Source organism: Bubalus bubalis, chromosome 21, assembly GCF_019923935.1.
Source record: "Bubalus bubalis isolate 160015118507 breed Murrah chromosome 21, NDDB_SH_1, whole genome shotgun sequence".
NCBI classification, from domain to species: Eukaryota; Metazoa; Chordata; class Mammalia; order Artiodactyla; family Bovidae; genus Bubalus; species Bubalus bubalis.
This window is the reverse complement of record NC_059177.1, coordinates 48,867,121-48,889,672: the sequence shown is the minus strand read 5'-3', so window position 1 is coordinate 48,889,672 and position 22,552 is coordinate 48,867,121. Positions and strand designations below refer to the sequence as shown.

Here is a 22,552-nt window from a genome sequence, read left to right as displayed (position 1 = left end):
TGTTTCACAGCTTCCTGGTCTCTGAGAATATTTATTCAAAAACAGGAATTGAAAAAACTGTACAGAGTATCTGCTGCTGAGAACTCGGCCCCTGCCCCCATGCTACTCCCCCAGCTGCCTGGCAGTGCCCCCTCTTCAGGCTGCCCTCTGCCAAGCCCAGCCAGTCCATTCCAGTCAAAAGGGTATCAGTGGAAGCAGCAGGAATCTGCAGGGAGGTGGGGAGAGAAGCAAGGCCCCCAGCCACCCCCAGGCCTCCTCCCTAATCCCCACACGGGGGACAGTAGAAGGGAAGCCCTGAGGGATGGGGAGTGCATGAGTGACACCCCCCAAAGTGGGGGCACTTAGGATGCTCCCTGCGTCCAAGCACAGAGCTAGAGGGGGTCAAGCCCCCTATATCCTGGGGCTGCCACAGCTCCCAAAACCCTGGGCCAGAAACCACCCCCACTCCAAGAGCAGGAACTCCCACAGACCGGGGCAGGGTTGAGAGGGGGGGGTTGCATCCATGCGTCTGGGCATTAGCGGTGTTTGGGACCCCCTCCCGGGGTGGAGTCCTTGGGCAGGTAGCAGAGGCAGCCCCCTGCCGGCGGTCCTGCCTGCCCCCGCACCTGTGCCTCAGCCAGCCTCAGTAGGGGGAGAATTTCTGCCGCTCAGCTTTCTTGCTCCCATTGGCCGCTGCCATCTTGGCAGTGTAGGCCGCCAAGCCCGGCGGTGGCCCTGGGGAGGCAGGTGGTAGAGCCAAGAAGGGTACGGGCTTGAGGCCGATGAAGTTGGAGAGGGAGATGGCATAGGGCGTGCCCAGCAGGCCTGGGGGAGCGGTGGGCAGGGCCGTCAGGGGTGGCGAGAAAGGGGCAGGCAGGTCTGTGGGGGCCGAGCCGGGTGTCCCCCCAGAGGTAGACTTGGCCGTTTCTAGACTGGAAAGAGGGACAGAGGGGGGAGATGAAGGGAAGGTGGGGGCGGCGAGACAGGGGGCAATGAGGGCAGACATAAGGGATGAGATTAGATGAAAAACAGGAATTGAGAGCAATAACATGGATGGGTGTGTTTGGGGAAAAGATAGGACAGGTCGGAAGGGTGGGGATGGGACACAGCAGATAAGGACAAGCAGACACAGCATCGGGTAAGGGAAGACATGGGGAGACCGGAGTGCCAGGGAGGAGAGACAGGGATGGACAGAGAGCACGAGGGACAGACGCAGGGGGAAGATGGGGCAACGTGGATGAGTGCGGCAGGCTTAGGGAGGCAGAGGACAGGCCCAGGAGAAGGGATGTCCGCTCTCTCCACCTGACCGGTGCCTTTCTCAGGCACAGACGCCCCATGACCTGTGACATCCCCACCCCACACTCACCAGGCAGTGATGAGGTATTGGGCCAGGGCGATGGAGACAGGTGAACCAGTGATGGTCACGTGCCGCTCACCAGCGCCCTCGGCTTGGTTCCCGATCTTGATATGTGCCCCTGACATCTGCCGGATCTCACTGATCTTGCTGCCCTGGCGCCCGATCACGCAGCCAATCAGCTGGGGAGGGGGTGGAATTCAACCCTAGGTGAGGCCCAGACCCCCCACCCCCGGGCTCCCCTACTCGCCCCCTCAAACCACCCCATCCCATGCTCACATCGTTGGGAACCAAGAACTCCTGTGAGCTGGTCTGTGTGCTAGGATCCAGTCCTACAGGCGGGAAGAAGAGGGACTGGGTGTGAGTCTGGGTCCTTCCTGCCTCCCCTCGTCCTTTCCAGAGGGGGCTGCCTGGCCCCCTGGGATCTGCCCCTGCTTCCTTCCGCAGGGACTGCTCACCTGGCACCATGCTGGGTGAGGCGAAGGGGACTGCGTGGCCCGAGAGCTGCTGGAGCTTGGTGACCTGTGCCAAGAAGAGGGGTCAGGAGTCAGAGGAGGCTCTGTTTCTGAAGGAGTGCTGTGGGCTTTGGGCACTCACCTCAGCTGGAGTCACAGCGCCATACTGACCCTGGACAGAGAACCCCTGTGAGGACAGAGTGCGTCAAAGAGGGTCACTGTGATAGGGCAGTGTGGGTAGAGTCACCCCTCCCCACCTCTCCCTGGACCCCCCATTCCTTCCTCCGCCTCCCCTGCTTCTCCAGTAACACGTCCCACCCTTCCTGCTGTTCCCCCTCACCTGGTTGGTGGAGAGAAGCACAGTACCTAAGGAGAGGCTTGGATGGTATGGGATAGTGGCTCCTTTGGGTGGGGACTGGAAGGGACACATGGGGAGGCGCGGTCAGGACATTCTTAGGCCCCCCTGCCCTCCCCAAGGGCCCTGTGTTCCCAAGGCCCTCCCCATAAGCCCCAGATCAACACAGCTCGATGTCCTTGAGCATCTCACATCCATCCCTGCAGCCCCGCCCTACCCCCACCTGGTGCCACAGACATAGGCTTGGGGGGCCTGACAAGGCAGCCCCAGGGTCCAGCCTCTGCCCTCTCTCCCTGCCCCCAGACCCACCTCCAGGATGACAGCACAGATCTGGCGCACACACAGGATGATGGCATCAGGCACCCCGGACACGGTGACGGCACGCTCTGTGGAGTTGGGGAGCAGGTCCCCTGCCACCTGCACCTGGGCACCTGTAGTCTGTGGGCAAAGAATGGGGGCCACTTCCGGCTACTCCCATAGCCCAGAGCAGAGGACCCCGGCTCATAGCTCCCCAGGGGATAGGAAGCCGTAAGCCCAGCTCTCTCCTTAAGACCCCCCTCCCCTCACCTCTCTGATCTCCTTGATCTTGGTGCCCGCCTTCCCAATCAGCGAGCCACACTGGCTTGCAGGGATGACAAGGCGCAGGGTCACTGGAGGCCTGGAGACATTCCCTCCATTTGCAGGGGCAGCGCAGAGGTCCTGGCCAGGAAGACGTGGTTGGCCATGCGTGCCTGTGCTGCTCCCCCGCCCCTGGGGCACCTTCCTGCCAGGGGGTGAAGGAGGGAAGCCCACCCACATCCCACTGGGCCTTCCATCCCGCCCGTAGCCACTCTGTGGATCAGAGTCCCGTTCCTCCTAGGGGACCACCCTTGGCCTCCCTCCAGCCGGGCCACAGACCTCATCCAGCTTGAAAGCGATCATGGAGACCGCGTGGAAGACGGCTGCTGTAGATCCAGTGATGGTGGTGATGCGCTCAGGGCAGGAGCCCTCAGAGATGGTGATCCGGGCACTGCTCTGCGGGTATAGGACAAGCACCGGGCAGCGGGGCTCCTTCTCTGCTTCCTGGCCAGGAACCTGCCTGCCCCCCACTCACCAGCCCCCAGCCAAGGCTGGAAGTGGCCACCTTCTAGGGGCACTGACTGGTGATCCTGGATGGTGGATTCAGGGACAGGGTGGGGCAGGCATCTCCCCTCCCCTCCAAACCAGGTACCCTGGGCTCCTCTCCCAAACTCCATCCTCACCTGTTCCCGGATTCGCTTTACAGTCTCTCCTTTCTGCAGGAGACAGAACAGAGAATGGCTCTTAGGCCAAGTGGTTGTTGCTTCCTTTCCAAGCCTAAGGTCTCAGGTTGGAGGGGACACACAGAATAGAACGAGGCACCTACCTTCCCAATTATGCTGCCCACCTCCTGCAAACCAGACAAGAGTGAAGTCAGCAGCATACCCATACCCCAGGCACCGCCCTTTGCCCCACTGAGGGTGGGGGTGGGTTGGACTCCACAGGAGACAGGATACCCAAGATCAGACTCCCCGCCACAAGCCGGCCAGGTCTTGCCTCACCTTTCCCTTTGCCCCCTCCTGAGCCACAGGGAAGCCACCTCACCCCCCCACACCCCGCCCCCGCCCCGCCTCACCTTCCCGTGCATCAGCATCCGCAGTGTGAGGGTGATGCTGAGCTCTGGCTCCTCCTCCAGCCCCGCATCTGAGCCGCTCATCCTGTCAGGCGGGGCTGGGGCTGAGGCCGCCTGGGAATGCGTCCACACTGTGGCCTGGCTGGCTCTGTGGGGACAGTGGGAGAGGGGTTAGAGAGGAGCTCCACTGTCTTTCAGGTCCCCTGCACTTACATGGGAATCCCAAAGCCAAACTAGACAAACTTCCAGAGCAGGGAGACAGCGTGGACCACAAGTTTCAAGTGTCACACTGACCAGTCTGCTGTGTGCGACTCACCAGCTGTGTAAGCCTGGCCAGCATCTATAACCCTTCTGAGCCTCAGCTTCCCCATCTGTACAAAGGGGATACCAAGTCCAGTCCCCAGAGTTCACGAGAATTAAAATGAGTTGGGTGCCTGTGTCTCCACAAGTATTCTTCCCTTTCCCTGGTACATCAAAAGAAAGAATGAACTCGGAGGCCTGTGGGAATCCAGAGAGAGGGAGCCTCCTCCCTGACCTCCTGGGAGAGGGGACCCCTGTGGACTAGGCCTTGAAGGTTGGGTGTAAACTGAAAGGTTACTTCAAACAAGAGGCACTTGCATCCAGGAAGCAGAGCCCCCGCTGGCTAGAGCCTGGTTGGAGCAGCTGGAGAGGGAGCCGGAGCAGCCAGGGCGGTCTTGAAAGGTGGGTGGAAGTGGAGGTAGCAAGACTCCGGGAGGGTGGGCTGTGCCTGTCCACTGGGAGTCACGAGAGCAGAGGCTCCTGCGACAGCTGGGAGCAGGGTTCACTCAGCACTGGGGGTGGGCGTGGGGTGTTGGGACCAGCAGTGTGCACGGTGGCTTTCTGAGCCCTCTCCTAAGTCCCAGGGAGGTTAGAAGTGTCCGAGCTGGCGGTGTTCCCAGGCTGGAGCACTTTCTACTGTACCAGAAACAAATTACTTGGACTCTTAAGTCTCAGTGTTTTCACCCATAAGATGGAGGGACTGCTTCCCCTGTGGGACTGGGTGATGGGTAAGAACGGGACTGGCGGCCGGTGGGGGAACGTCAAGGCTGTTAACTGATGGAGGAAGGAGGAGCCAGAGATTAGCTGCTGGGATTAGCCTGGCCGCCAGCCCTCCCCACCCGACCCCTTTTCATGCCCCGACTTAATCCTGGACCTTAATCCTGCTTGGAAATCCCTCTCCTTCAGCGGCTATCTCCCGTAGAGGCTCAGCCTTGATGGGGAGTTCATGGGGGACCAAAGCCCAAGCAGGAAGACAGGGAGGGGACCACCTGGTGCCATCTGAGCCAAGAGCAGGCCCTGACCCTAAAATCCCTACTGCTAGGAGGGGCGGGGGCTCAAGTGCCCCCAGAGACCTCTAGGCACCTTCCTCCCCAGCCCCCTGCCCTATCCTGCCTCCAGCATCAAGAGTATAGATCTCTTCTCTCCAGTGTCCCCTTCAGAAACCCACCCCCCACCCCCCACCGCTAGCCTGAGGTTGAGCATGGAGGAGGAGGGGTGGGTCTCCCAGCCTGGCTGACTCAGGAAGCCACTGTATGGCCTGAGACCTCTGTTTCTTCATCCGTACTAGGGGGGTGATACCCTGACTCCCCAAACAGCCAGTAACTGTTGCCTCCCCAGAACCTGTTCCTTCCTCTGCTTGAGTTCTGTCTGTAGGCTCTCCAGAGTTCAGAGGGCAACAGTGGATGCAGGGCCGGTGCTCTGTGAGCATCCTGGCCAGCGTCATGCTGGCTGCCCTTGCTAACGTTCCCCCAGCTGCCAGCACTTCCCCCAGTAAAGCACTCGTGATGACGCGCTTCATTTCAGTTACCCTGGCCAGCCTGGGAGCCCCTTCGAGCAGAAGGCAAGACTGCCACCTTCTCCTTGTGTTCCAGAGCCAGGCCGGAGAAGTTACTCAGAACACACTGGTTATCTGAATGGAAGACTTCACCAAGCAGAAGGGGAGCCTGGTGCCCAGAGAGGGTCTGTAACCTGCCCAAGGTCACAAGAAAGGTGGGGTCTGCTGGGACTAGCAGGGTCCTGCCTGCCTCCTCTGTCTGGCTGTCCTCTTTGGGGGTGGGGGAAGGTTGCAGGGGCAGGTCTTCAAAGGTGGGGAGCAGGCTTTAGTCGTCCCTGAGATCCCTGCCTAGTTAGTAGACATGGGTTGTGTTTGGAAAAGACTGTATGTGTCCAGAGCCACATCTTAGGCTCTAGAATTTTCTGGGGCTCACGGACCCCTTTGGGGTGATAACCTGTGGGAGACCTGACATCTGCACATCACCTCTTGTGGGCAAAGGCTCCTGGGAAAACAGGGCAGAAGGGCTGAGATGTGGCCAAAACTAGGGCTCCTGCCCTGAAAAAGATACCTGGGTCTACACTGAGCCCCACTGCCCCAAGTCCAAGCGACCTTGACCAGGCCTGCACCTGACGGACCTCAGTTTACCCACCTGTGCTACGTGTGTGTCTGTGGGGGCTGGGGGGACAAGGGGAATGGCTGGTCTCTCTGTCCTTCCTGTTCTAAGGGACCCTCAAGGTCTTTCCTGTCTTTTGGGGAGAAGAAGGGGTCTCGATCAGGTCTCTAATGCTTCTCCCAGGAGCTCTGTAAACAAGCAGCCCTACGAGGCATCCTGGCTCCCCTTCTGCCCTCACAGGGGCTCTAGGGAATTGTTCACTGCTCCGGCCTGGTGGGCCCTAGGTCCCTGCTGGGCCACCCACATGGCAGCTACGCACCATGCCACACTGACCTCCAGCTCACCTCTGGGGGTGCCCAGCCCCCTCTGGTCAGCAGGGCTCCCTGGCAGAACATACCAAGCTCAGACCAGGCCTCTGACCTCAGGCGTTCCCTCCTGCTCCCCAGACCCCCGCCCCAGACTCAGTGCCCACTCTTTCTGCCCCTGGCTTCCTGCCACTCGGGCTGCAGGGGGCGGGGCGGGGGGTGACAGCTGTGTAGCCATGGCGGCTGCCCCTTCCTGCCCCTCCCCCCGCTGCCTCTCTCTCATGACAGCTGCCCAATCAAAGGGCCGGGGGCTTAGCCAGCTTCCCCCCCCACATGCAGGGATCAAGTGTCCACCCTGGCTTTGTTCTGGAGCAAGAACAATCCAGGGGAAGGGAGGGCTCCTGGGGCCAAGCAACTCAAGTGGACTGGCCCGCCCCTTGGGGGATTCCCTTGGCTCTGTTAGCCAGAGTGTCTGTCCCAACTAGGGTTTGTAGACCCACCTGGGCTGGGAAGAGAGAGAAGGGTCCAGTCTCCAAGTTCATCCCCACCTCACATCCCAACATCCCCTTCCAGCCCCCAACCTAACAGCCTTCTTCTATTCCTGCTCCAAAAGCAGCCATGCTGGCCACACCCAGTGATGCTGGGGAATGGCTCGGGGCATCAGGCGAAGCAGGGCGTGGTGGGGGGTGGGGGGTCAACATTGGGCCTAGAGGGGATCAGTACTGAGGGACCCTGACTCCCCTGCCCATCCTTTTCTCTGGGCACACTCAGCCTTTCCGATTAGCTAGGCCTCCGCAAGAATTGCCCCAGCATCCTCGGATCCACATGCCCAGCCTCGCAGTCTTACAGCCTCCCAGGATGGCCATTCATACCTACTTTATGGGAGAGTCCAGGGAGGAGGGGCCTGCAGGGGAGCAGCCTGGGATCCTTGAGCTCCAGCCTCTGGTTTCTTGACCTAGAACTGTCCTGTAGACTCAGTACTAGGCAGAGAAGGGATTCTCTGACAAGCTGGCTGGTGCCAGAAATGCTATAGTCTTCCTTAGAGCACCGTTAGGCAACGCCCCCCTCCCCCAACCCACCCCCAAGAGTCCTCAGGGCCAAGGGAAGCAAGGCAGGCCCTGGCCCAGATTGGACTCCAGAAGAACAGGCACAACTTCATGGTACAGCCCCACCCACTGGTACCCATCCCCTCACTGTCTCACCCCAGTTGAGAAAGGTCTCTCTAGCTCCTACTCTCCACACTGAAGACTGGGTCACTCTGCTGCCCAACAGCCATCCTTGGTTCCCCAGTCTCCAAGGAATAAAGCCTGATCTCCATAGACAGGCCGTCAAGGCCCTTCATGATCCGGCTTCTGCCAACTTCTCTTGTCTCATCCCTACCCCATCCCCCACACACACAGACTACAAAACATGCCTAGCACCTCCAGGCCTCTGGGCCTTTGCCCAGGCTGATCCTAGCTTCAACTGCCCATCCTCCCCACTCTCTGTCCAAATCCTTCTCAAATGCCACCTCCTCTATGAAGCCCTCCCCAAACCTTCCAATCACTCAGGCCTCTTTGCTCCTCAAAGATGCCTGTCACTAAGAGCCCCATTTGGGCAATTCTGAGTCTGCCTTTCCACTATGCAGAGTTCCAGGAGCCAGGACCAGGCTCAGTATGTAGGGAGAAGAAAGGACTCAGGGCTCAGAGGCATTAGAGACCAGCAATGAGGCTAAGGATCCCAGAGAAAACTGTGAGAGCAGGGTGAGAAGACTCAGGGCGCAGGGGACCAGCCACATGGGAGAGTCAGGATCCGCCTGGGCAGGACTCCCAGTTCCCATTCCTCAGCACCCCAGCCCTTGCTCCTGCTGTGTCTTTGAGTCTAGGTGGTCCCCGGGCATATCACTGGGGTGGGGGATTTGCGCTTTGCTTTGAGACTTCTGGGGGCCCTGAGTGAGTTTCCCCACGGAAAAGGGAGGCTGAAGGAAGAGCTGCGGTGTGGGATAGGTTTCACAAAGTCAGGCTCAACCTGTCTTAGCTGGAAGGGCCTTGCCAGACAGGAACCTGAGGCCCTGAGAAAAAGGGGCTTGTCTGCAAAGCTACATGAGAATGAGGCAGCTGGCAGAGCTGGCGGAACCCCGGGGTCCACCTGTGCGGCTCAGAGCTCCTTCCTCAAGAGGTCAGTGCCACCAGGCAATGGTGATGGAGGCCGGGGTAGGGGGGTGGCGCTGATGGGAGTAGGGAGGGTGGACAGAGCCTGTCTGGGGACACAGGGCGGGGCAAAGCAGCCTCCCTGTGGCCTGGGCCTGCCAGGGTGTGTGGGCCGCCTGCTCCCAGCCCCCCACCCTGAGCATGCAAGAAGAACAATCCCCTTGTGTTTGGGCGGCCTGAGCCTGCATGCTGATGAAGGCTAGGGGGTGGGGGCAGGGATGGGGGCGCCTTGGAGTTTGAGGGGGTTCCAGGGCCCAAAGGGGCTGGGGGACTGTCAGATGGGAAAACAATAGGGTCCCAGGTGCTGGCTCTGAAGCAGCGAGGGTAATCCCAGGGAAGAGTGAAGGCTGGAGTTGATGTTTAAGGTCCTGGGGAGTCCCTGGGGTCTAAAAACTCTTTGTGGGAGAAGAAAAGCCCCTGGCGACACACACTCTGTTGGACCCGAGTGAAGGTGATCAACCTGGGCTTGGTGGGGGACTAAGAGCCCAATTCCGGGAGGAGGGAATGCACCTGGTCCGAAGTGCATCCCTTTAAAGACCACTCCCCAGGGCGCTGGAGCCGGGCGGGGCACTGGGTGCCACAGGTCCCAAGATGGCGGGCCTGGGATAGGGGAGTGAGGAGGCGGGCACCTCCCTCTCCTGGCCAGGCAGGCTCCAGGGCCAGGCTCAAGTGAGTAGCCAGAGCCCCCGCACCTCCTAAGACTCCAGCTAAGAAGCTAGGTCAGAGCTGAGGGGCTCAAGAGCCCCAGGGCACCAGGGACCATTCTGAGCCACCAAGCTGACATCTCCACACACCCCTGGCCTGGAGGTCTGTGTCTGGCGCCCCCAGGGACTGCAGAGAATGGGAAGGGGTGTGTGCTGAGCCAGGAACTGCAGGGGAGTGGCTGATGGGGACAGAGGTGGAGCAGAACCAGAAGCCAGGGCAGGAGGTCTAGAGAAGAACAGGTCCAAAGGACAGAAACAGCAGGTGGGATGAGGGCCTCAAATCTGGGGTGTCGGGTCCAGAAAGCCCTTCCCTGGTAACTGGGGGCTCCTCTGGCCGACCAGCGCCCCCAACCTGTGCAGGCCTGGGCCCGTATGGGACAGGGAACGTGTTCTTTGCAGTCTCCCGGTCTCCCAAACCCGGGACCCTGGCCTGTGGACTCTGGCGCGGGCTCCCCGCCCCCCAGCCGAACCCCCAAACTTCGCGACCGGCGGTGCCCCGCCCGGCCCGCGCCCTACCTCGCTGGGGCTGTCCTGCGGCGGCGGCGGCGCGGCGGCTGGGCCGCTCAGTCCCACATTGTCCCCGGGAGAGGCGGCCGCTCACAACTGCGAGTGACATCAGCTGCGAACAATGAGGGGTTTGACAGGCGCGGAGCCCGGCCGGCCCGGAGCCCGGCTCCGCGCCCCCCCCCCCCCCCCCGGCCCGCCCGGCCCGGCCCCTCCCCGCCCCCTCCCCGGATCCGATTACAGCGCGGCGGGCCCGCCCCAGCCGCCCCAGTGCCGCAGCCGCCCGCCCCGCCCCGCGCGCCGCGGTGCGCCCCGAGCGGCGGTCGCTTCCGGGAGGGCTAGCACGACCCTCCCCCGGCAGCTCCTCCAGCCCCCGGGAGTGGGGGGCGAAGGGGGATCCGGCCTGAAGCGCGGTCCCGGTCACGGTTCTGCCCGCGCCGCGCCCCGCTCCCAGTCCCTTCGCTCTCGGCCAGCTGGTCCTTCCGCCCCGAGTCCCCTGCACCCCCATCTCGGCCTCTGCCCCGCTCCCGCTCGGATCCCTCGGAGCTCAGGTTTCGACCCATTGCGGGGCCGTTTCCGGCGCTCCTGGCTTCTGCGCCATCCATCCCCGCGCGGGGCTCTCGCCCACCACCAAGCCCCACACCCCTCAGCCACCCCCAGCTTCCGCCAGGCCCGGCCCTCGTGCGTCCAGGACAGGTTACCGGACCAGCTGGAGGAGGGGCCTGAGAGCGGTGTGACCCGGTGCACCCGCCCCGTGATTCCCCCCAAAGCTACCCCCAGAATTCCTTTTTGGGCCAGGGTCGCGGTGTAGTTGAGTACTCGACTAGAGAAGGGATAAGAGTAGGCGGGGGGAGCTGGGCGGTTCCCAAGCTCTCGCTTTCCCCGCACGGCGCCCCAGGCCGACGCGCCCCCTGGGACTCAAATCTACCTCCCCTTCTCTGTAATCGGCTCAGCCTGGTCCCACTGACCTCCACCTCCCCTACAGCTGAGTCTCTTGGCACCTGGGTGTGTGGGGGTGGGGAGGGGAATCCAATCTCCCTTCCCCTCCATCTGGCCCGGTGGACAAAGGGCAGGGGGACCATCTGGTCCCGCCAGGGTGGGGGAGGGGCTCGCAGTGGCGGTCCCCAAGGGACGGGGGAGGGGCGGCGCTCTGGAGACAGCGAGAGCCTGCGGGTCTAGTTGCATCACTTTATTTCACAGACCTTCACTCTCGGTCTCCCCACCAACCAAACCTCAGAGCAGGAAACTAGCTAGGCCGAGATGACCCAGGCCTGGGGAGCTGTGGAGCACCCAGCTGGGAGATCTGAGGGTCGAAGTGGTGCCCCCCCTCCTCCTTTGGGAGCATTTGTGATCCGGGGCCAGCTGCAACCTGTGGGTTAGTGAAGTTCAGAGCTAGCCATACCCTAACCCTGGTAGAGGGTCTCCTGCAAGGGCTGGCCTCGTGGGATCCCTGCCTTCCCAGACATGGGGTGCTGCCTGGTTGGGGAGGGCAGAATGTGCCTGTGTAAGTACTTGTGTGGTGGCAGAGTATGTGTGTGTGTCTGTGCGTGCAATGCAACGCTGCCTTGAGTGTCAGCTCAGAGCTGTGTGTACGGCCCAGTGAAGGGTCATATTTGGGAACATAGATGACTCTAATGTGTAAGTATGCATGTGTGTATGTATATTTTTGTGGCCTAAGAGGCGGAGTTAGGGGCTGCGCTACCTAACAGAGCAGCCAAAGGAGGAGGTGGTAGGTGGGGAGAAGCTGGGCAGAGCAGAAGGAATGCAAGCTAATCAGGAAAACTTATAGGAGAAGTTCATCTAATGGGTTACCCTCCACCAGATTATGTCCCTTGATTCCTGAAATTTTTTTCCTCTTGATTTCACCTCTTCAGCCTGTCCCTGCAAGAGAAAGAAGAGGAAAAGACAGACCCTAAAAGAAAACAACCCAGATAGACAGACATACCTGTTGCAATGTACAGGACGAGAAGGAACCCACAAAGGGAAGGAGAGAGAATGAGCAAGAGCGAGACCAGGGCAGGCAAGCGGCCCACCCCCATCAGCAGGGCTGCTCCTCATGCTAGCCCCTGCAGGAAATCCAGCAGCCCTGTATGCCACTCCTCGGGTTTGTCAAGGTAACAGGGGTGCCCCGCCCCCTCCATGACCAACACCCGGTGGTTGGGCAGCTGCTTCAGGTGCTCAAAGCTGGTCTGACCCATGGGGTCTTGGTCTCCATAAACGATAAGAACTGATGCCTAGAGAAAAAAAGGAGGCAGAGTCAACAGGGACCTGCCATTCCAGACCCAGCCTCCTAGAGATAGCTCCAGCCCTCCCCATCACTTTGGTCTCTCCCTGGGGTCACTGCAAATGATGGGAAGAGAAAAGCTGGCCCAGTGAAGGGGTCATATGGAAAGGCATAAATTTGTGTCTGTCCCAGTACGCAGCATGGGGCTTGGCATAGTAATCTGCTGTCAGCTTACCCCAAGGGTAGAGATTGGTGGTTCAACTCATCTCAGAAACTACCCCTTTGGTTACCCAGCCCCCCACCTCCCGAGGCCCCAGGATGGACTCTTGTTCCTGGCAGGGGCATCTCAGCCTCCCACACAGGGGTACCTTCACTCTGGCATAGTCGGCAGCATTGATTTTGTCAGTGCAGATGGGGGCCACTGGCACGTAGCCCCGGAGCTGGGAGCCTGGGGCCGTGAGGAAGGGCAGGGAGTACATGCCACTCAGTGATGGGCTGATCACGACTGGGGGGCCCAGATCCAAAGCATCCACCACAGCTGCCAGGAAGCTGCTGGGGACCAGCTCCCCAATAGGGGCAGGTGCTTTTGCTTCCTTGGAGTGCCCCAGACCTGCAGGGATTCAGGTGTGGGAGAGACAAAGGTGGTGAGTAGGAAGACAGCAGAGAGATGGTCCCTTCCTCCAGAAAGCCCTCCTAGGTCAAGCTCTGTGTCAGGTTCCTGCAACATGCATGCAGTTATTCCTACAGAAACCTAGGTCTGTCGTACCTGTGGCAACCATAAGGCATTTCCCTCCATGTTTGTGCCCACCTCCACCAGAACAGTGTCCTCAAAGAATCAGGCTCTGAAGCCCCACATGGCTGGATCCAAGTCCCAGTGATCCACTTACTATGTAACCCTGGGAAAGTGCCCTTAGCCCTCTCTCCGCTGTTCACTTTCCCCATCTGTTAAAAGGAGGTAACGAAAGTATCTGCTATTTGAGATTGTTGTGAAAATTAAATGAGTTAACTGCTTCAGAGGCAGCTGTCCCAGGGCTGGCAGGGTAAATGCCCTCCAGGATGGGATGAGGGGTGGTCTGCACACATATCTCCCCTCTGTTAGTCAGTCCCTACCTTCTGCAGAAGGATTAGTTCATGGCCTTGGCTTGGAAGTTCAGCCCAACCCACTGTCAGAACCAATCCTGTCCTGTCCTGGAGGCCCGCCCTTGGGCACTGAAACCATACCAGCCATGGCCAGAGATGGAAGCAGGTCGGCCATGCTGCCCCTTTCACACTTGGCACCGTGGGCTTGGGCCTGCCAGTTGAGGTTATGACTGGTGGTCTGGTGCTGCCCTTCCCTCCTCAGGACCTAACTTAGGGCTTTGTGGGTGGGATCATGACCAAGGGCTTAGCCACCCCCAAAGGTGCCAGGGGACACTCCTTAGGGCTTCCAACAGAGCCAGTGGTTACAGCTCTTTCAAAACATTTTACTTGCCATCAGCTGAGTACTAATTATTCTGTGTTACATACTGGTCACATACTCACATGGAGCATCTCAGTCCATTCTCATTAAAACCGTCCTCCAGAATGGGTGTGGTTATCTCTCATTACAAATAAAGAAACAGGCTCAGAGACACTGAGACACTGCACCAAGCAACACAGATGCAGCTGGGCAGTGTCCAGACCGTATCTGGATGGACTAGAGAAGCCTGAAGGCCTTGTAGTGTGCACTCTGACCTGTCCAGCTCAGGGATCAGCCTGGCTACATCCCCCCAGTCCCCCAGCCCCAGGTCCCCGGTGAGGCCCCCACAACCCCTATCCAGAAGCCTGCCCCCGCCCCCCGAGTTACCTGGCAGGTCAATGGCCACAGCCCGGTAGCCAGCCTGGGCCAGCCTGTGCAGCGTGCCCAGGTTCTGCCAGGTCTCGGAGGAGAAGCGTATGCCATGCAACAGCAGCACAGAGAAGCGGGCGGCCTGCCCACCGCTAGGGAGAGCCTCTCGGAAGAAGAGGCTCTGGCCCTGCACCTGGATGGTGCCCTCGTGCTGCTCCACGCCCGCCATACCTGCTGCTGTGCTGGTGCCACAGAACACCCTGCCCACGTGGAGCAAGGAGGCTGCCCGGAGGGCACGGGTCTCTCCTGCAGCAGCAAAGGAGGCTCCCAGATCTCTAGGCGCGCGCCTTGGATGAGGAAAACATAGGTGTTATTTCTGCTTCTGCCACTACCTAATTGCCTTAGTTTCCTCATCTGAACTGTGGGACATGAACGTCCACCTCAAGAATGTATGAGTTTAAAAAATACCAAAAAACTGATAATTGAGTGTGCCTGCCTTTGGAAAGAATTCAATACATGGGGCTCCCATTACAATTATTGTTCCCATTGTTATTATCCTTTCCTACCTTTGGGGATAATACAATAGAACTTAGCTCCTAGGTGGTGAAAGTAAAGTCTCTCAGTCCTGTCCAACTCTTTGGGACCTCACGGACTGTAGCCTACCAGGCTCCTCTGTCCATGGGATTTTCCAGGCAAGAGTACTGGAGTGGATTGCTATTTCCTTCTCCAGGGGAATCTTCCCAACCCAAAGATCGAACCTGGGTCTCCCGCATTGTAGACAGACGCTTTACCGTCTAAGCCACCAGGGAAGTCCTAGGTGGTAGATAGGATTACATGAAGCCAGGCGTGTAAAACACTCCCTGTGCCTGGCACACAGTAAGCATAGTAAACGTATCAACAGTAAGTAGCTAACTGTTCTGCTTATCAGCCTTTTCCTCTTCCAGGCACTGCTATAGGTCATGGATTGGCACCGCAGACCCAAGGGAGTCGGGGCTGGAGTGAAAAAAAAATCTATTTTCCGGAGCCGGAAACCGGAGCGCTGAGCGGGGAAAAGCTTTGGAGTTCCGGCCCACGAAGCCCGCGAGGTGCTCAGCGCGCTGCCCGCTGAGGCCCAACACACGGTCGCCGAGGCCAGGCGCGGTCTCCGGCACCGCCACCTCTGGCTCTGTCCCCTCCGACGAGGTCGGTTGTGGATCGCAGGGTCTGGTAAGGTGCATGCAAAAGCCGAAGGGGGCTGACCCTAGTAAGGGGGCCTGGGGAGCCAAGATAAGAAGAGGAGAAACTTTGCGGTGGGTGGGGGTGGGGTCTAACTAGAGAAAGGAAGAGAGGGTTGGAGGGCGCAGGATAGGTACCTGGGGAGCTGCGCGAGGCGGCAGGCGAGTGAAGGCGGCGACTCGGGCCGGGGCGCGGAAGCAGGGAAGGGGCTGGTGCGGGGAAGGAGGGAGGTGGCCCGCCGGAGGGCGGGGGCTGGGCCGTGCTCCAGGGCGCCCGCTTGTGGCGGCAATCCGTCGCAGGGAGGTGGGTGCTGCTATGCTAGACCCATCTTCTCACAGCGGTCTTGGTTTCCCCATGCCCCTCGACCGCATGTACCCCAGACTGGATCGGACGGACCCAGAGACCCTGAGCAACCTGCCCGAGGTGCATATGGTTTATCTTGAGAGGAAGTGTTCCTTTGGGGCCTCATCGCTCCTGCTCCCTCCCCACTCCCCCCCTCACCCCGCCTCCATCCCCTGCCTGGGCTGCCCAAGCCCAGAGTTTTCAATCTGGAACACATATGGAAGCCAGACTGATTAGAATGCGAAGTTTTGCCAATGTCTGGCCTTGATCGATTTCCCAGCTGCCCTGAGCATATTTCCTTGCCTGTAGAATGGGTGTGATGCTGTGTGTTCAACCTCCCATCCTCCCTGTTCCAGGCCTGGCCACACAGGCTAGGGACAGGTCAGATGTTGGTCACATGTCACTAACCAGGATAGATGACTTATAGAGACATGAAGGAGCCTAGAGGCCACCAGGGCTCTGGCTGAGTGCGTGCATGTGTGTGTGTGTGTGTGTGTGTGTGTGTGTGTATTTGCAGGGGTCAGGGAAGTGGCTGACCAGAGACCTGGGGCTGCTTCAAAACAATACTAATATCTGGCAGTTACACAGTGAAGCTTCCATTCCAGACATTAGGTCCTTAAGACAACCCTCTGCAGTGGTGACAACCCTTGGTGGGCCTAAAGACAACCCTTATCCTTAACCCTACCATACAGACCAGAGACTAAGGGTGGAGACACGCTGGTGGGAGGAAGTCGGGTGACTTCTCTTTATGTTCCAGCTCTCAGGCCGAAAAACAACCTGGAAAATCTGGACAGTGGGAAGTGGGGCCGGGCCTCTGTGCTTTGGGGTGCCTCTCCCCAGTGTCCCTTCCAACTTGGCTGCCAGGCGCGGGACTGAGACCGCGGACTGCGCAAGCGCACTGAGGCTCTCCGCCACCTAGTGACCGCAGCGGCCCGCAGAGTGGTGGAAGCAGCGCCAACGTCGCGGCGCCGTTTGACTGCTGGTTGCATCCGAGCAGAGCCCGCCCAACGGTGGCGGGTCCAGTCATCCCTGTTGGCCCGGTAAGTGTCCCCGGGGAGTGAGGCCAGCAGGTTGCCCGGGGCGGGCCATTCTTGCCCCGCCCCTTGCTCCGGGAGCCCTGGGGCAGAGTCCTGCCGGAGGGGCCGCGCTGGGGCAGCCAGTGTGCTTATGTTCCTTTGTCACGTGTGTGCACCCGCTCAGTTGTTGGCAGGGTGTTCTTGAGGGCTTGGGTGTCTGTGTGCGTGTGATGTGTGTCAGTTTCTCTGTGTGCCTGCGCTGGGGGGCAGTATGTCAGTCTATCTGCCCGCTTGTGTCTGTGTATGTCTACCATGAGTATTTCTGTGTGCTGTGTGGCTTCAAGGGTGTATATCTACCTGTATGTATGTGTATTTCTGAAGCTCTGTGTTTCGGTGTCTGCCTGCCTGTACCTCCAAGTACACGTTCTTGTGTACGTGTGTAGTTTTAGGATTGTGTGCTTGAGATATGAGGGTCTGCATATGATTTTATTTTATTTTATTTTGCATATGATTTTAAAAGCGTGTGTGTGTGTGTACCTGTGCGTCTGCCTTCCTGATAACTGATGTATGTGTGATTTTGAGGGTGTATTTCAAGGTATCAATTGTACACAGGCCCATGCATGCGCAAGGAGGCTGTGTGTCCATGCAGGGACAAGCCTGTACAAAGGAAAAGTGTTTGGGGACAAGAGTTTGTGTGCATGTCTGTATACCTGTGTCATTGTTGAAACGTATGCCGAGGACCTCATGTGGGTACAGTGCCTCCCCTCCCCCTCTTCCATCTCTGTAGCATACTGTTGCCTAGTGCCCCAGCTGCCTGGGTTGCCATAGCAACGGCTGCAGTCCCATCCCTCCCTACCTGGAGAGGTGCCCCAGTGCCCCAGGCCCACCACAGGAGAGGTTCAGCGTGGATGTTCTGCTTGGTGGGAACCTAGGCTTATGTGCTGGATGTTTGCATCTGAGGCTGGTGGTGGGCAGAAAGAAGAGAGGAGTGTATTCTTCCTCCACGCAGCTCCTGGTTCTGCTCCAGAGGGGCTGCCACTGCCCAGTCACCACCTGACCCTGGAGACTGGGGCTGGGGGCTTGGGAAACATCCCCAAAACTTCTGGGAGAGGTGGGTAGGGTCCAAGGCGATTCCCCAGCTCAGATCTAGGGCCAGTGCCCAGCGGGCACTCAAATAAAGACATGTTCACTGGAATCCAGGAACAAGGATTCCTAGACCCAAAAAATGATGATAGGCTAGCCCTTGGTCAGGCCCCCTGTATTATTGAAATCTCACAGAAGGCTTGGGAGAGCAGCTGCAAGGTTATTTTCTCCATTTGACTGACAAACAAGGTACACAGCCAGGAATTGGCAGAGGAGTCTCAAAGTCAGGGCTGACTGCTCTGGGTGTGGGTCCTGAGGTCTGTCTTCTGGGCTGGCAAAGACTCAGACTGGAGGAGTCCATGAAACAGGTCACTTGGCATGAAAGCTGGGGGGTAGGAGGCATTTGTCGCTCCAGCCTCCTGCTGCCCTTTCCATTTGTAAGTGTGCCATGCTTCTTGCTAGCCCTGTACTCAGGCCTAGGCACTTCCTCCATCAGGGATATTCTCCATGAGTTCTCTTCCCACTTAATATCAGTTGGGGTAGAACATTAAATATTCCCATCACATTCTGATTTCAGCATTATTGTATGCAGTCTGATAAACAGAACCATTTGCAAATATGCCCTTAGTGGGACGTTGCTTTGCCCTTTGATGTCTTTCACCTTTGATGACCCTCACCCCTCCAACCAACAGTTCATCCATTACCTCCCAGCCCCAGTTTCCTTCTTGGCAAAATTAGTGTGGCCTGGTAGTTGGGAGCCCAGCCCTGGGCTCAAGGGTCAGTTCTGCTACTTGCTACTCTGCACATCGGGCAAGAGAATCTACCTCTCCGAGCTTAAGTTTGCTCCTTTATAAGACACCTATCATCATATCTGTTCCCTAGCGTTCTTGTGTGGATTCATGAGTCATTACATGTGAAGGGCCTAGCACAGGGATTGGCTGTTGTAAGTCCTTAATGAATGGAAGTGGTTTTAGCTGGTACAGGGATGGTGGTGGCCACTGATGCCAGGGGGACATTTCAGATGCTCCTCACACTTATGGGGTATCTGAGCCCTTGCCCTGGCATGTGGAGTACTTGGGTGTGAACCCTCAGACACTTGCCCAGAGCAGAGGAAAGGGCAAGGGCTGAGCTTTTCCTCTGCTGGGAACTCCTAGGTGGGATTTGAGGGGGTTTTGTGGGGGCTCAGCTCTACCCTCTTCTCCATCTCCTCTTCTCCTCCAGACTGTGGTACAGACCTCCATGAGCCGGTCCCAGGTTGCCCTGCTGGGCCTGGGCCTGGGCCTGCTATTCATGCTGCTGCTATATGTGGGGCTGCCAGGACCCCCTGAGCAGACCTCCTGGCTCTGGGGAGACTCCAATGTCACGATCCTGGCTGGTCTCACCCCTGGCAGCTCCCCCATTTTTTACCGTGAGGTGCTCCCATTCCACCGGGCCCACAGGTAGGTGCTTACCCTAGGGTGGAGTAGAAGGACTAGGCCCAAGGAGCGTACCCATGTGGGACCCCCCCAGCTCAACTCCAAGTGCTCAGGGCCTGGGAGGGTGGTGGGAGAAGCCTTGGAAGAAAGAACCCCCAGGACACACACACTCCCCTGTGTGCCCACAGGGTGGATGTGGTGCTGCTCCACGGAAAGGCCTTTAGCTCCCGGACGTGGGAGCAGCTGGGCACGCTGCAGCTGCTGGCACAGAGGGGCTACCGGGCTGTGGCCCTTGACCTTCCAGGTGAGCCCCCGCCCCTGGGTCCAGGGAGGTAACAGGCAGCAGGGACAAAGGGACAGAATGCCAGAGGATAGACCTGGAGGGGTAGGAAGGCCCTGAGGTGTGGGTGGGGAGCATCTGGACCCCAGGGTCTAGACAGGCAGTGGCAAGTCACAACACAAAGGGACAACACAGAAAGCTCTGTGTTTATTTTCTACCTTGAAAACCATGGTGTGGATTGTTGTATGTCACAGAGCACTTAGAAACACGACCTTAAAATAAAAGAAACATTACCTGCCTCACAAAAGATCACATGGGGAGAGCTCACTGTACTTTTTATGACAGTGTAGGTAGCTTTATGTCTTTTTCAGCTATACAAATGATTTTTTGCTGTTATTCTTGTCATTAAAAAATCAACCAAGAGTGACCCCTCTCAGAGACCCATGCCACTTCTCTTTCCCTGTCACTTCTCAAAGCAGTTTGAGGGTGCCAGATCCTCTTTGGGTGCTTTTAGATCTAGAGACGCAGGGTTATGTGGTGGGGGTTGTAAACATGACTGGTGTCCTGCCTGCTTAGCGAGCCTCTCTGCAACCTGGTTTTCTTCCCCTCTGCCGTGTCTCATGGGTCATGTCAGGAACTGTAACCCTCCCTTATCCTAATGTGTGTCATTGGAGGGATGAACAGGTTTCATTTGGCCACCCTTCTACCGGTGGCTGTGTAGGCTGGTTTAGAGTTTTCAGTGTCAGTCAAAATGCTCAAGTAAGGAAGCTGAAGCGTCTTTGGGCATGCCTCTTCTTTTCTTTTTTTTCATTGCTTATTTTATTTTTTGACCACGCCACACAGCATATGGGATCTTAGGTCCCTAACCAGGGATGGAATCTATGCCCCCTGCATTGGAAACACAGAGTGTTAAGCACTAGACCACCAGGGAGGCCCCTGGACATGCTTCTTTGAGCATATGGGCAATAATTTCTGTAGGGTAGCCATCAGGGCAATTGATTTGTCACAGGACACACATTTAAAATTTCTTGACAAATATTATCTTACTCTCCAAAAATGCTATATGGATTTACTCTCCAATCAGTCATACATGAAAGTATCCATTTTCCTTCATCTTCCCTAACACTGTATTTTATCAATTTCTTTTTTTTTTAATTTGACCGTGCTGGGTCTTAGTTGTGGCACACAGGATCTAGTTCTCTGGCCAGGGATTGAACCCAGGCCCCTTCCATTGGGAGCATAGGGTCTTAGCCACTGGACCACCAAGGAGGTCCCTATCAATCTTTAGTTTTGCCAGTATGATGAATGAAAGATGGTTTTCTTAATAGCCCTATCACCTTACAAAAACATAACTTCTGGGGATTTGGGGGTAGCAGATGTTATGTGCCACTGGTCCCCATCTCTTTGACCACTATGGTGAGCAGGAAGTCCTGACCACCTTCCCAGCCTGCCTCAGCTGGTGCCTTCTGCTGTTCCCAGGTTTTGGGAACTCGGCACCTTCAAAGGAGGCAAGCACAGAGGCAGGGCGGGCAGAGCTGTTGGAGCGAGTGCTGCAGGACCTAAATGTGCAGAACGCTGTGTTGGTGAGCCCTTCACTGAGTGGCCGCTATGCCCTGCCCTTCCTGATGCGAGGCCACCACCAGCTGCGCGGATTCGTGCCCATTGCACCTGCCTCCACCCAGAACTACACCCAGGAACAATTCCAGGCCGTGAAGGTATTGGGAGGAGGGTCTCTGAAAGTCCTGGCTTCCTGTCCCTGGCTTGGGTCATGGGGGGAAAATACATAGGTTGTACTTGGAGGACACATGGCCCCATCCTTGATCTGGATGGAAGAGATGGGGTGTATCGGGAAGATATCCTAAGGAGGTGGCTTGAGGGTCAGTCCCCCTCAGGCCCCAGGATCATGGCGCCTTGCCTTGCCCTGCAGACCCCGACTCTCATCCTGTATGGGGAGCTGGACCGCACCCTGGCTCGGGAGTCACTGCGGCAGCTCCGCCATCTGCCCAACCACTCCACGGTGAAGTTGCGCAATGCAGGCCACGCCTGCTACCTCCACAAGCCACAAGACTTCCACCTCGAACTTCTTGCTTTCCTTGACCATCTACTGTGAGCTCACCCACTGTCCAGGCCCCAGGCCTGGCTGGAACTTGGAGAGTCTGGACAAGTCCACACCAGGGCAGCAGCCCCTGTGATTAGAGGGTAGAGGCCAGAGGGCTAGACCCAGTCGGGACCTTTCATTTTATCTCAGAGGCACAATTAAAAAAAAAAAAAAATTTTTGTCATACCTGGGGAGTGACAGGTCCTGTTTGCTGGCATTGCTGCAGGTGGGGTGAGAGTTGGAGCCAAGTGTGGGACTGCTCGGGACGGAGAGCTGGAGGGATTGCTCCAGCAGCCTGAGAAGGCTGAGGACATAGGCTACTTACTAGATGGCCGCTGAGTGGCTAGTCTGTGACTCCGTTTCCTCATCAGTAAAATGGGCATGATGTAACACCTAGTTCAGAAAGTGGTTTTAGGATTGAATGAATCTGGGTAAGCAGAGCACTTGGCCACACAGGGCCGGCAGGTGGGACTGTCATTGAGAGGGGTCATTACTCCTGCTAAATGATCACTGGGATTGATGGGAAATCCAGGGTCTGGTGGCTGAGATGAGTGAATCAGGATGTAGGTTCCATGGCCAAAAGGGGCAGGATGTGTAGAGGAGGGGATGGGGAATGTGGTTTATCTTGTAATATAGTATTGGGGAGGGGGAAATTTCCCCCTCTCCAGATGTTGAGTTCTTGGCTGGACTAACAATAAAACTGACACAAAACAGATTAACAGGAGAAAAAGAAATTTTAGTTGTGTGCAAGGAGGTCTCATAGAAATGAGACCTAAGAAGTGACCAAAGCAGGCAGCTTTTATAGTTTTTAGACAAAGAATAAATTTGTGAGGACTTGACAGGACAAAAACATATTTTGGATGCTCAATTAGTAAAGAATCTATTAATAAACAGAGTTTGGGCTTGGGGGTAGTAAAAGAAGTAACAAAGTTGGTTATAGAGGCTTCTTGGCCTGCATTTCCTATCCCTGGAGATAAGGGTGTCCTATCTCCAGATTCAAGGAGTGTACCTTTCACCGAGATTTCTTTCCTGCTTTCAGGGAGACAGAAAGGAGGGTCAGAATGTCCCTCTGGCATTGGACATTTCTTAAGTGACTTTAATTCAAAATAATCAACATGCCAAGAAGAGCATTGCTGGTGAGCCAGCAAGTCTGCTTGTGTCTGGGAATATGTGGGTCAGCAGCTGAACA

The 22,552-nt window shown here is 57.5% G+C and overlaps 3 protein-coding genes across 10 annotated transcripts; 1 reads left to right on the top strand and 2 right to left on the bottom strand.

The window, feature by feature from the left end:
* Positions 1–11: 11 nt before the first annotated feature.
* PCBP4 (poly(rC) binding protein 4) lies at positions 12–10,076 on the bottom strand. 6 transcript variants are annotated; one of them, XM_006045013.4, is made up of 14 exons: positions 9,896–10,076; positions 7,363–7,447; positions 3,777–3,921; positions 3,528–3,551; positions 3,385–3,417; positions 3,041–3,157; positions 2,711–2,842; positions 2,453–2,581; positions 2,129–2,203; positions 1,931–1,975; positions 1,792–1,855; positions 1,613–1,665; positions 1,346–1,515; positions 12–804 (listed from the first exon to the last, which is right to left on the bottom strand). In XM_006045013.4, the coding sequence occupies exons 1-14, from the start codon at positions 9,993–9,995 to the stop codon at positions 648–650; spliced, it is 1,329 nt and encodes a 442-aa protein (XP_006045075.2). In that variant the 5' UTR covers positions 9,996–10,076; the 3' UTR covers positions 12–647. The 6 variants fall into 6 exon arrangements, with proteins under 6 accessions (XP_006045075.2, XP_006045073.2, XP_006045077.2 ...); XM_006045011.4 differs by having other exon boundaries at positions 12–911; positions 9,896–10,075; XM_006045015.4 differs by having other exon boundaries at positions 12–714; positions 9,896–10,075.
* Positions 10,077–11,057: 981 nt separating this feature from the next.
* Positions 11,058–15,422, bottom strand: ABHD14B (abhydrolase domain containing 14B). The gene is made up of 4 exons (XM_006045021.3): positions 15,267–15,422; positions 13,933–14,261; positions 12,476–12,717; positions 11,058–12,117 (listed from the first exon to the last, which is right to left on the bottom strand). Exons 2-4 carry the CDS (start codon positions 14,141–14,143, stop codon positions 11,938–11,940), a joined length of 633 nt encoding a protein of 210 aa, XP_006045083.1. The 5' UTR covers positions 14,144–14,261; positions 15,267–15,422; the 3' UTR covers positions 11,058–11,937.
* Positions 14,719–21,549, top strand: ABHD14A (abhydrolase domain containing 14A). 3 transcript variants are annotated; one of them, XM_025272241.2, is made up of 7 exons: positions 14,883–15,120; positions 15,510–15,552; positions 16,229–16,511; positions 18,792–19,009; positions 19,174–19,289; positions 20,745–20,980; positions 21,193–21,549. In XM_025272241.2, the coding sequence occupies exons 4-7, from the start codon at positions 18,810–18,812 to the stop codon at positions 21,373–21,375; spliced, it is 735 nt and encodes a 244-aa protein (XP_025128026.1). In that variant the 5' UTR covers positions 14,883–15,120; positions 15,510–15,552; positions 16,229–16,511; positions 18,792–18,809; the 3' UTR covers positions 21,376–21,549. The 3 variants fall into 3 exon arrangements, with proteins under 3 accessions (XP_025128025.1, XP_025128026.1, XP_006045082.2); XM_025272240.2 differs by lacking the exon at positions 15,510–15,552 and having other exon boundaries at positions 14,719–15,120; XM_006045020.3 differs by lacking the exon at positions 15,510–15,552 and having other exon boundaries at positions 16,336–16,511.
* Positions 21,550–22,552: the final 1,003 nt, after the last annotated feature.

What these genes read in the sequence shown, in the direction of transcription:
- ABHD14A (XM_025272240.2), top strand. Translation starts at nt 18,810, where the DNA reads ATGAGCCGGTCCCAGGTTGCCCTGCTGGGCCTGGGCCTGGGCCTGCTA. An exon ending in CCATTCCACCGGGCCCACAG is followed by an intron (nt 19,010 to 19,173) that starts GTAGGTGCTTAC and finishes GTGTGCCCACAG; the next exon opens with GGTGGATGTGGTGCTGCTCC. An exon ending in AACAATTCCAGGCCGTGAAG is followed by an intron (nt 20,981 to 21,192) that starts GTATTGGGAGGA and finishes CTTGCCCTGCAG; the next exon opens with ACCCCGACTCTCATCCTGTA.
- ABHD14B (XM_006045021.3), bottom strand. Translation starts at nt 14,143, where the DNA reads ATGGCGGGCGTGGAGCAGCACGAGGGCACCATCCAGGTGCAGGGCCAG. An exon ending in TGTGGCCATTGACCTGCCAG is followed by an intron (nt 12,718 to 13,932) that starts GTAACTCGGGGG and finishes GAATCCCTGCAG; the next exon opens with GTCTGGGGCACTCCAAGGAA. An exon ending in CCGACTATGCCAGAGTGAAG is followed by an intron (nt 12,118 to 12,475) that starts GTACCCCTGTGT and finishes TTTTTTCTCTAG; the next exon opens with GCATCAGTTCTTATCGTTTA.
- PCBP4 (XM_006045011.4), bottom strand. Translation starts at nt 9,995, where the DNA reads ATGTCACTCGCAGTTGTGAGCGGCCGCCTCTCCCGGGGACAATGTGGG. An exon ending in TGGGCAGCATAATTGGGAAG is followed by an intron (nt 3,418 to 3,527) that starts GTAGGTGCCTCG and finishes TGTCTCCTGCAG; the next exon opens with AAAGGAGAGACTGTAAAGCG. An exon ending in CAATACCTCATCACTGCCTG is followed by an intron (nt 912 to 1,345) that starts GTGAGTGTGGGG and finishes CCCTCTTTCCAG; the next exon opens with TCTAGAAACGGCCAAGTCTA.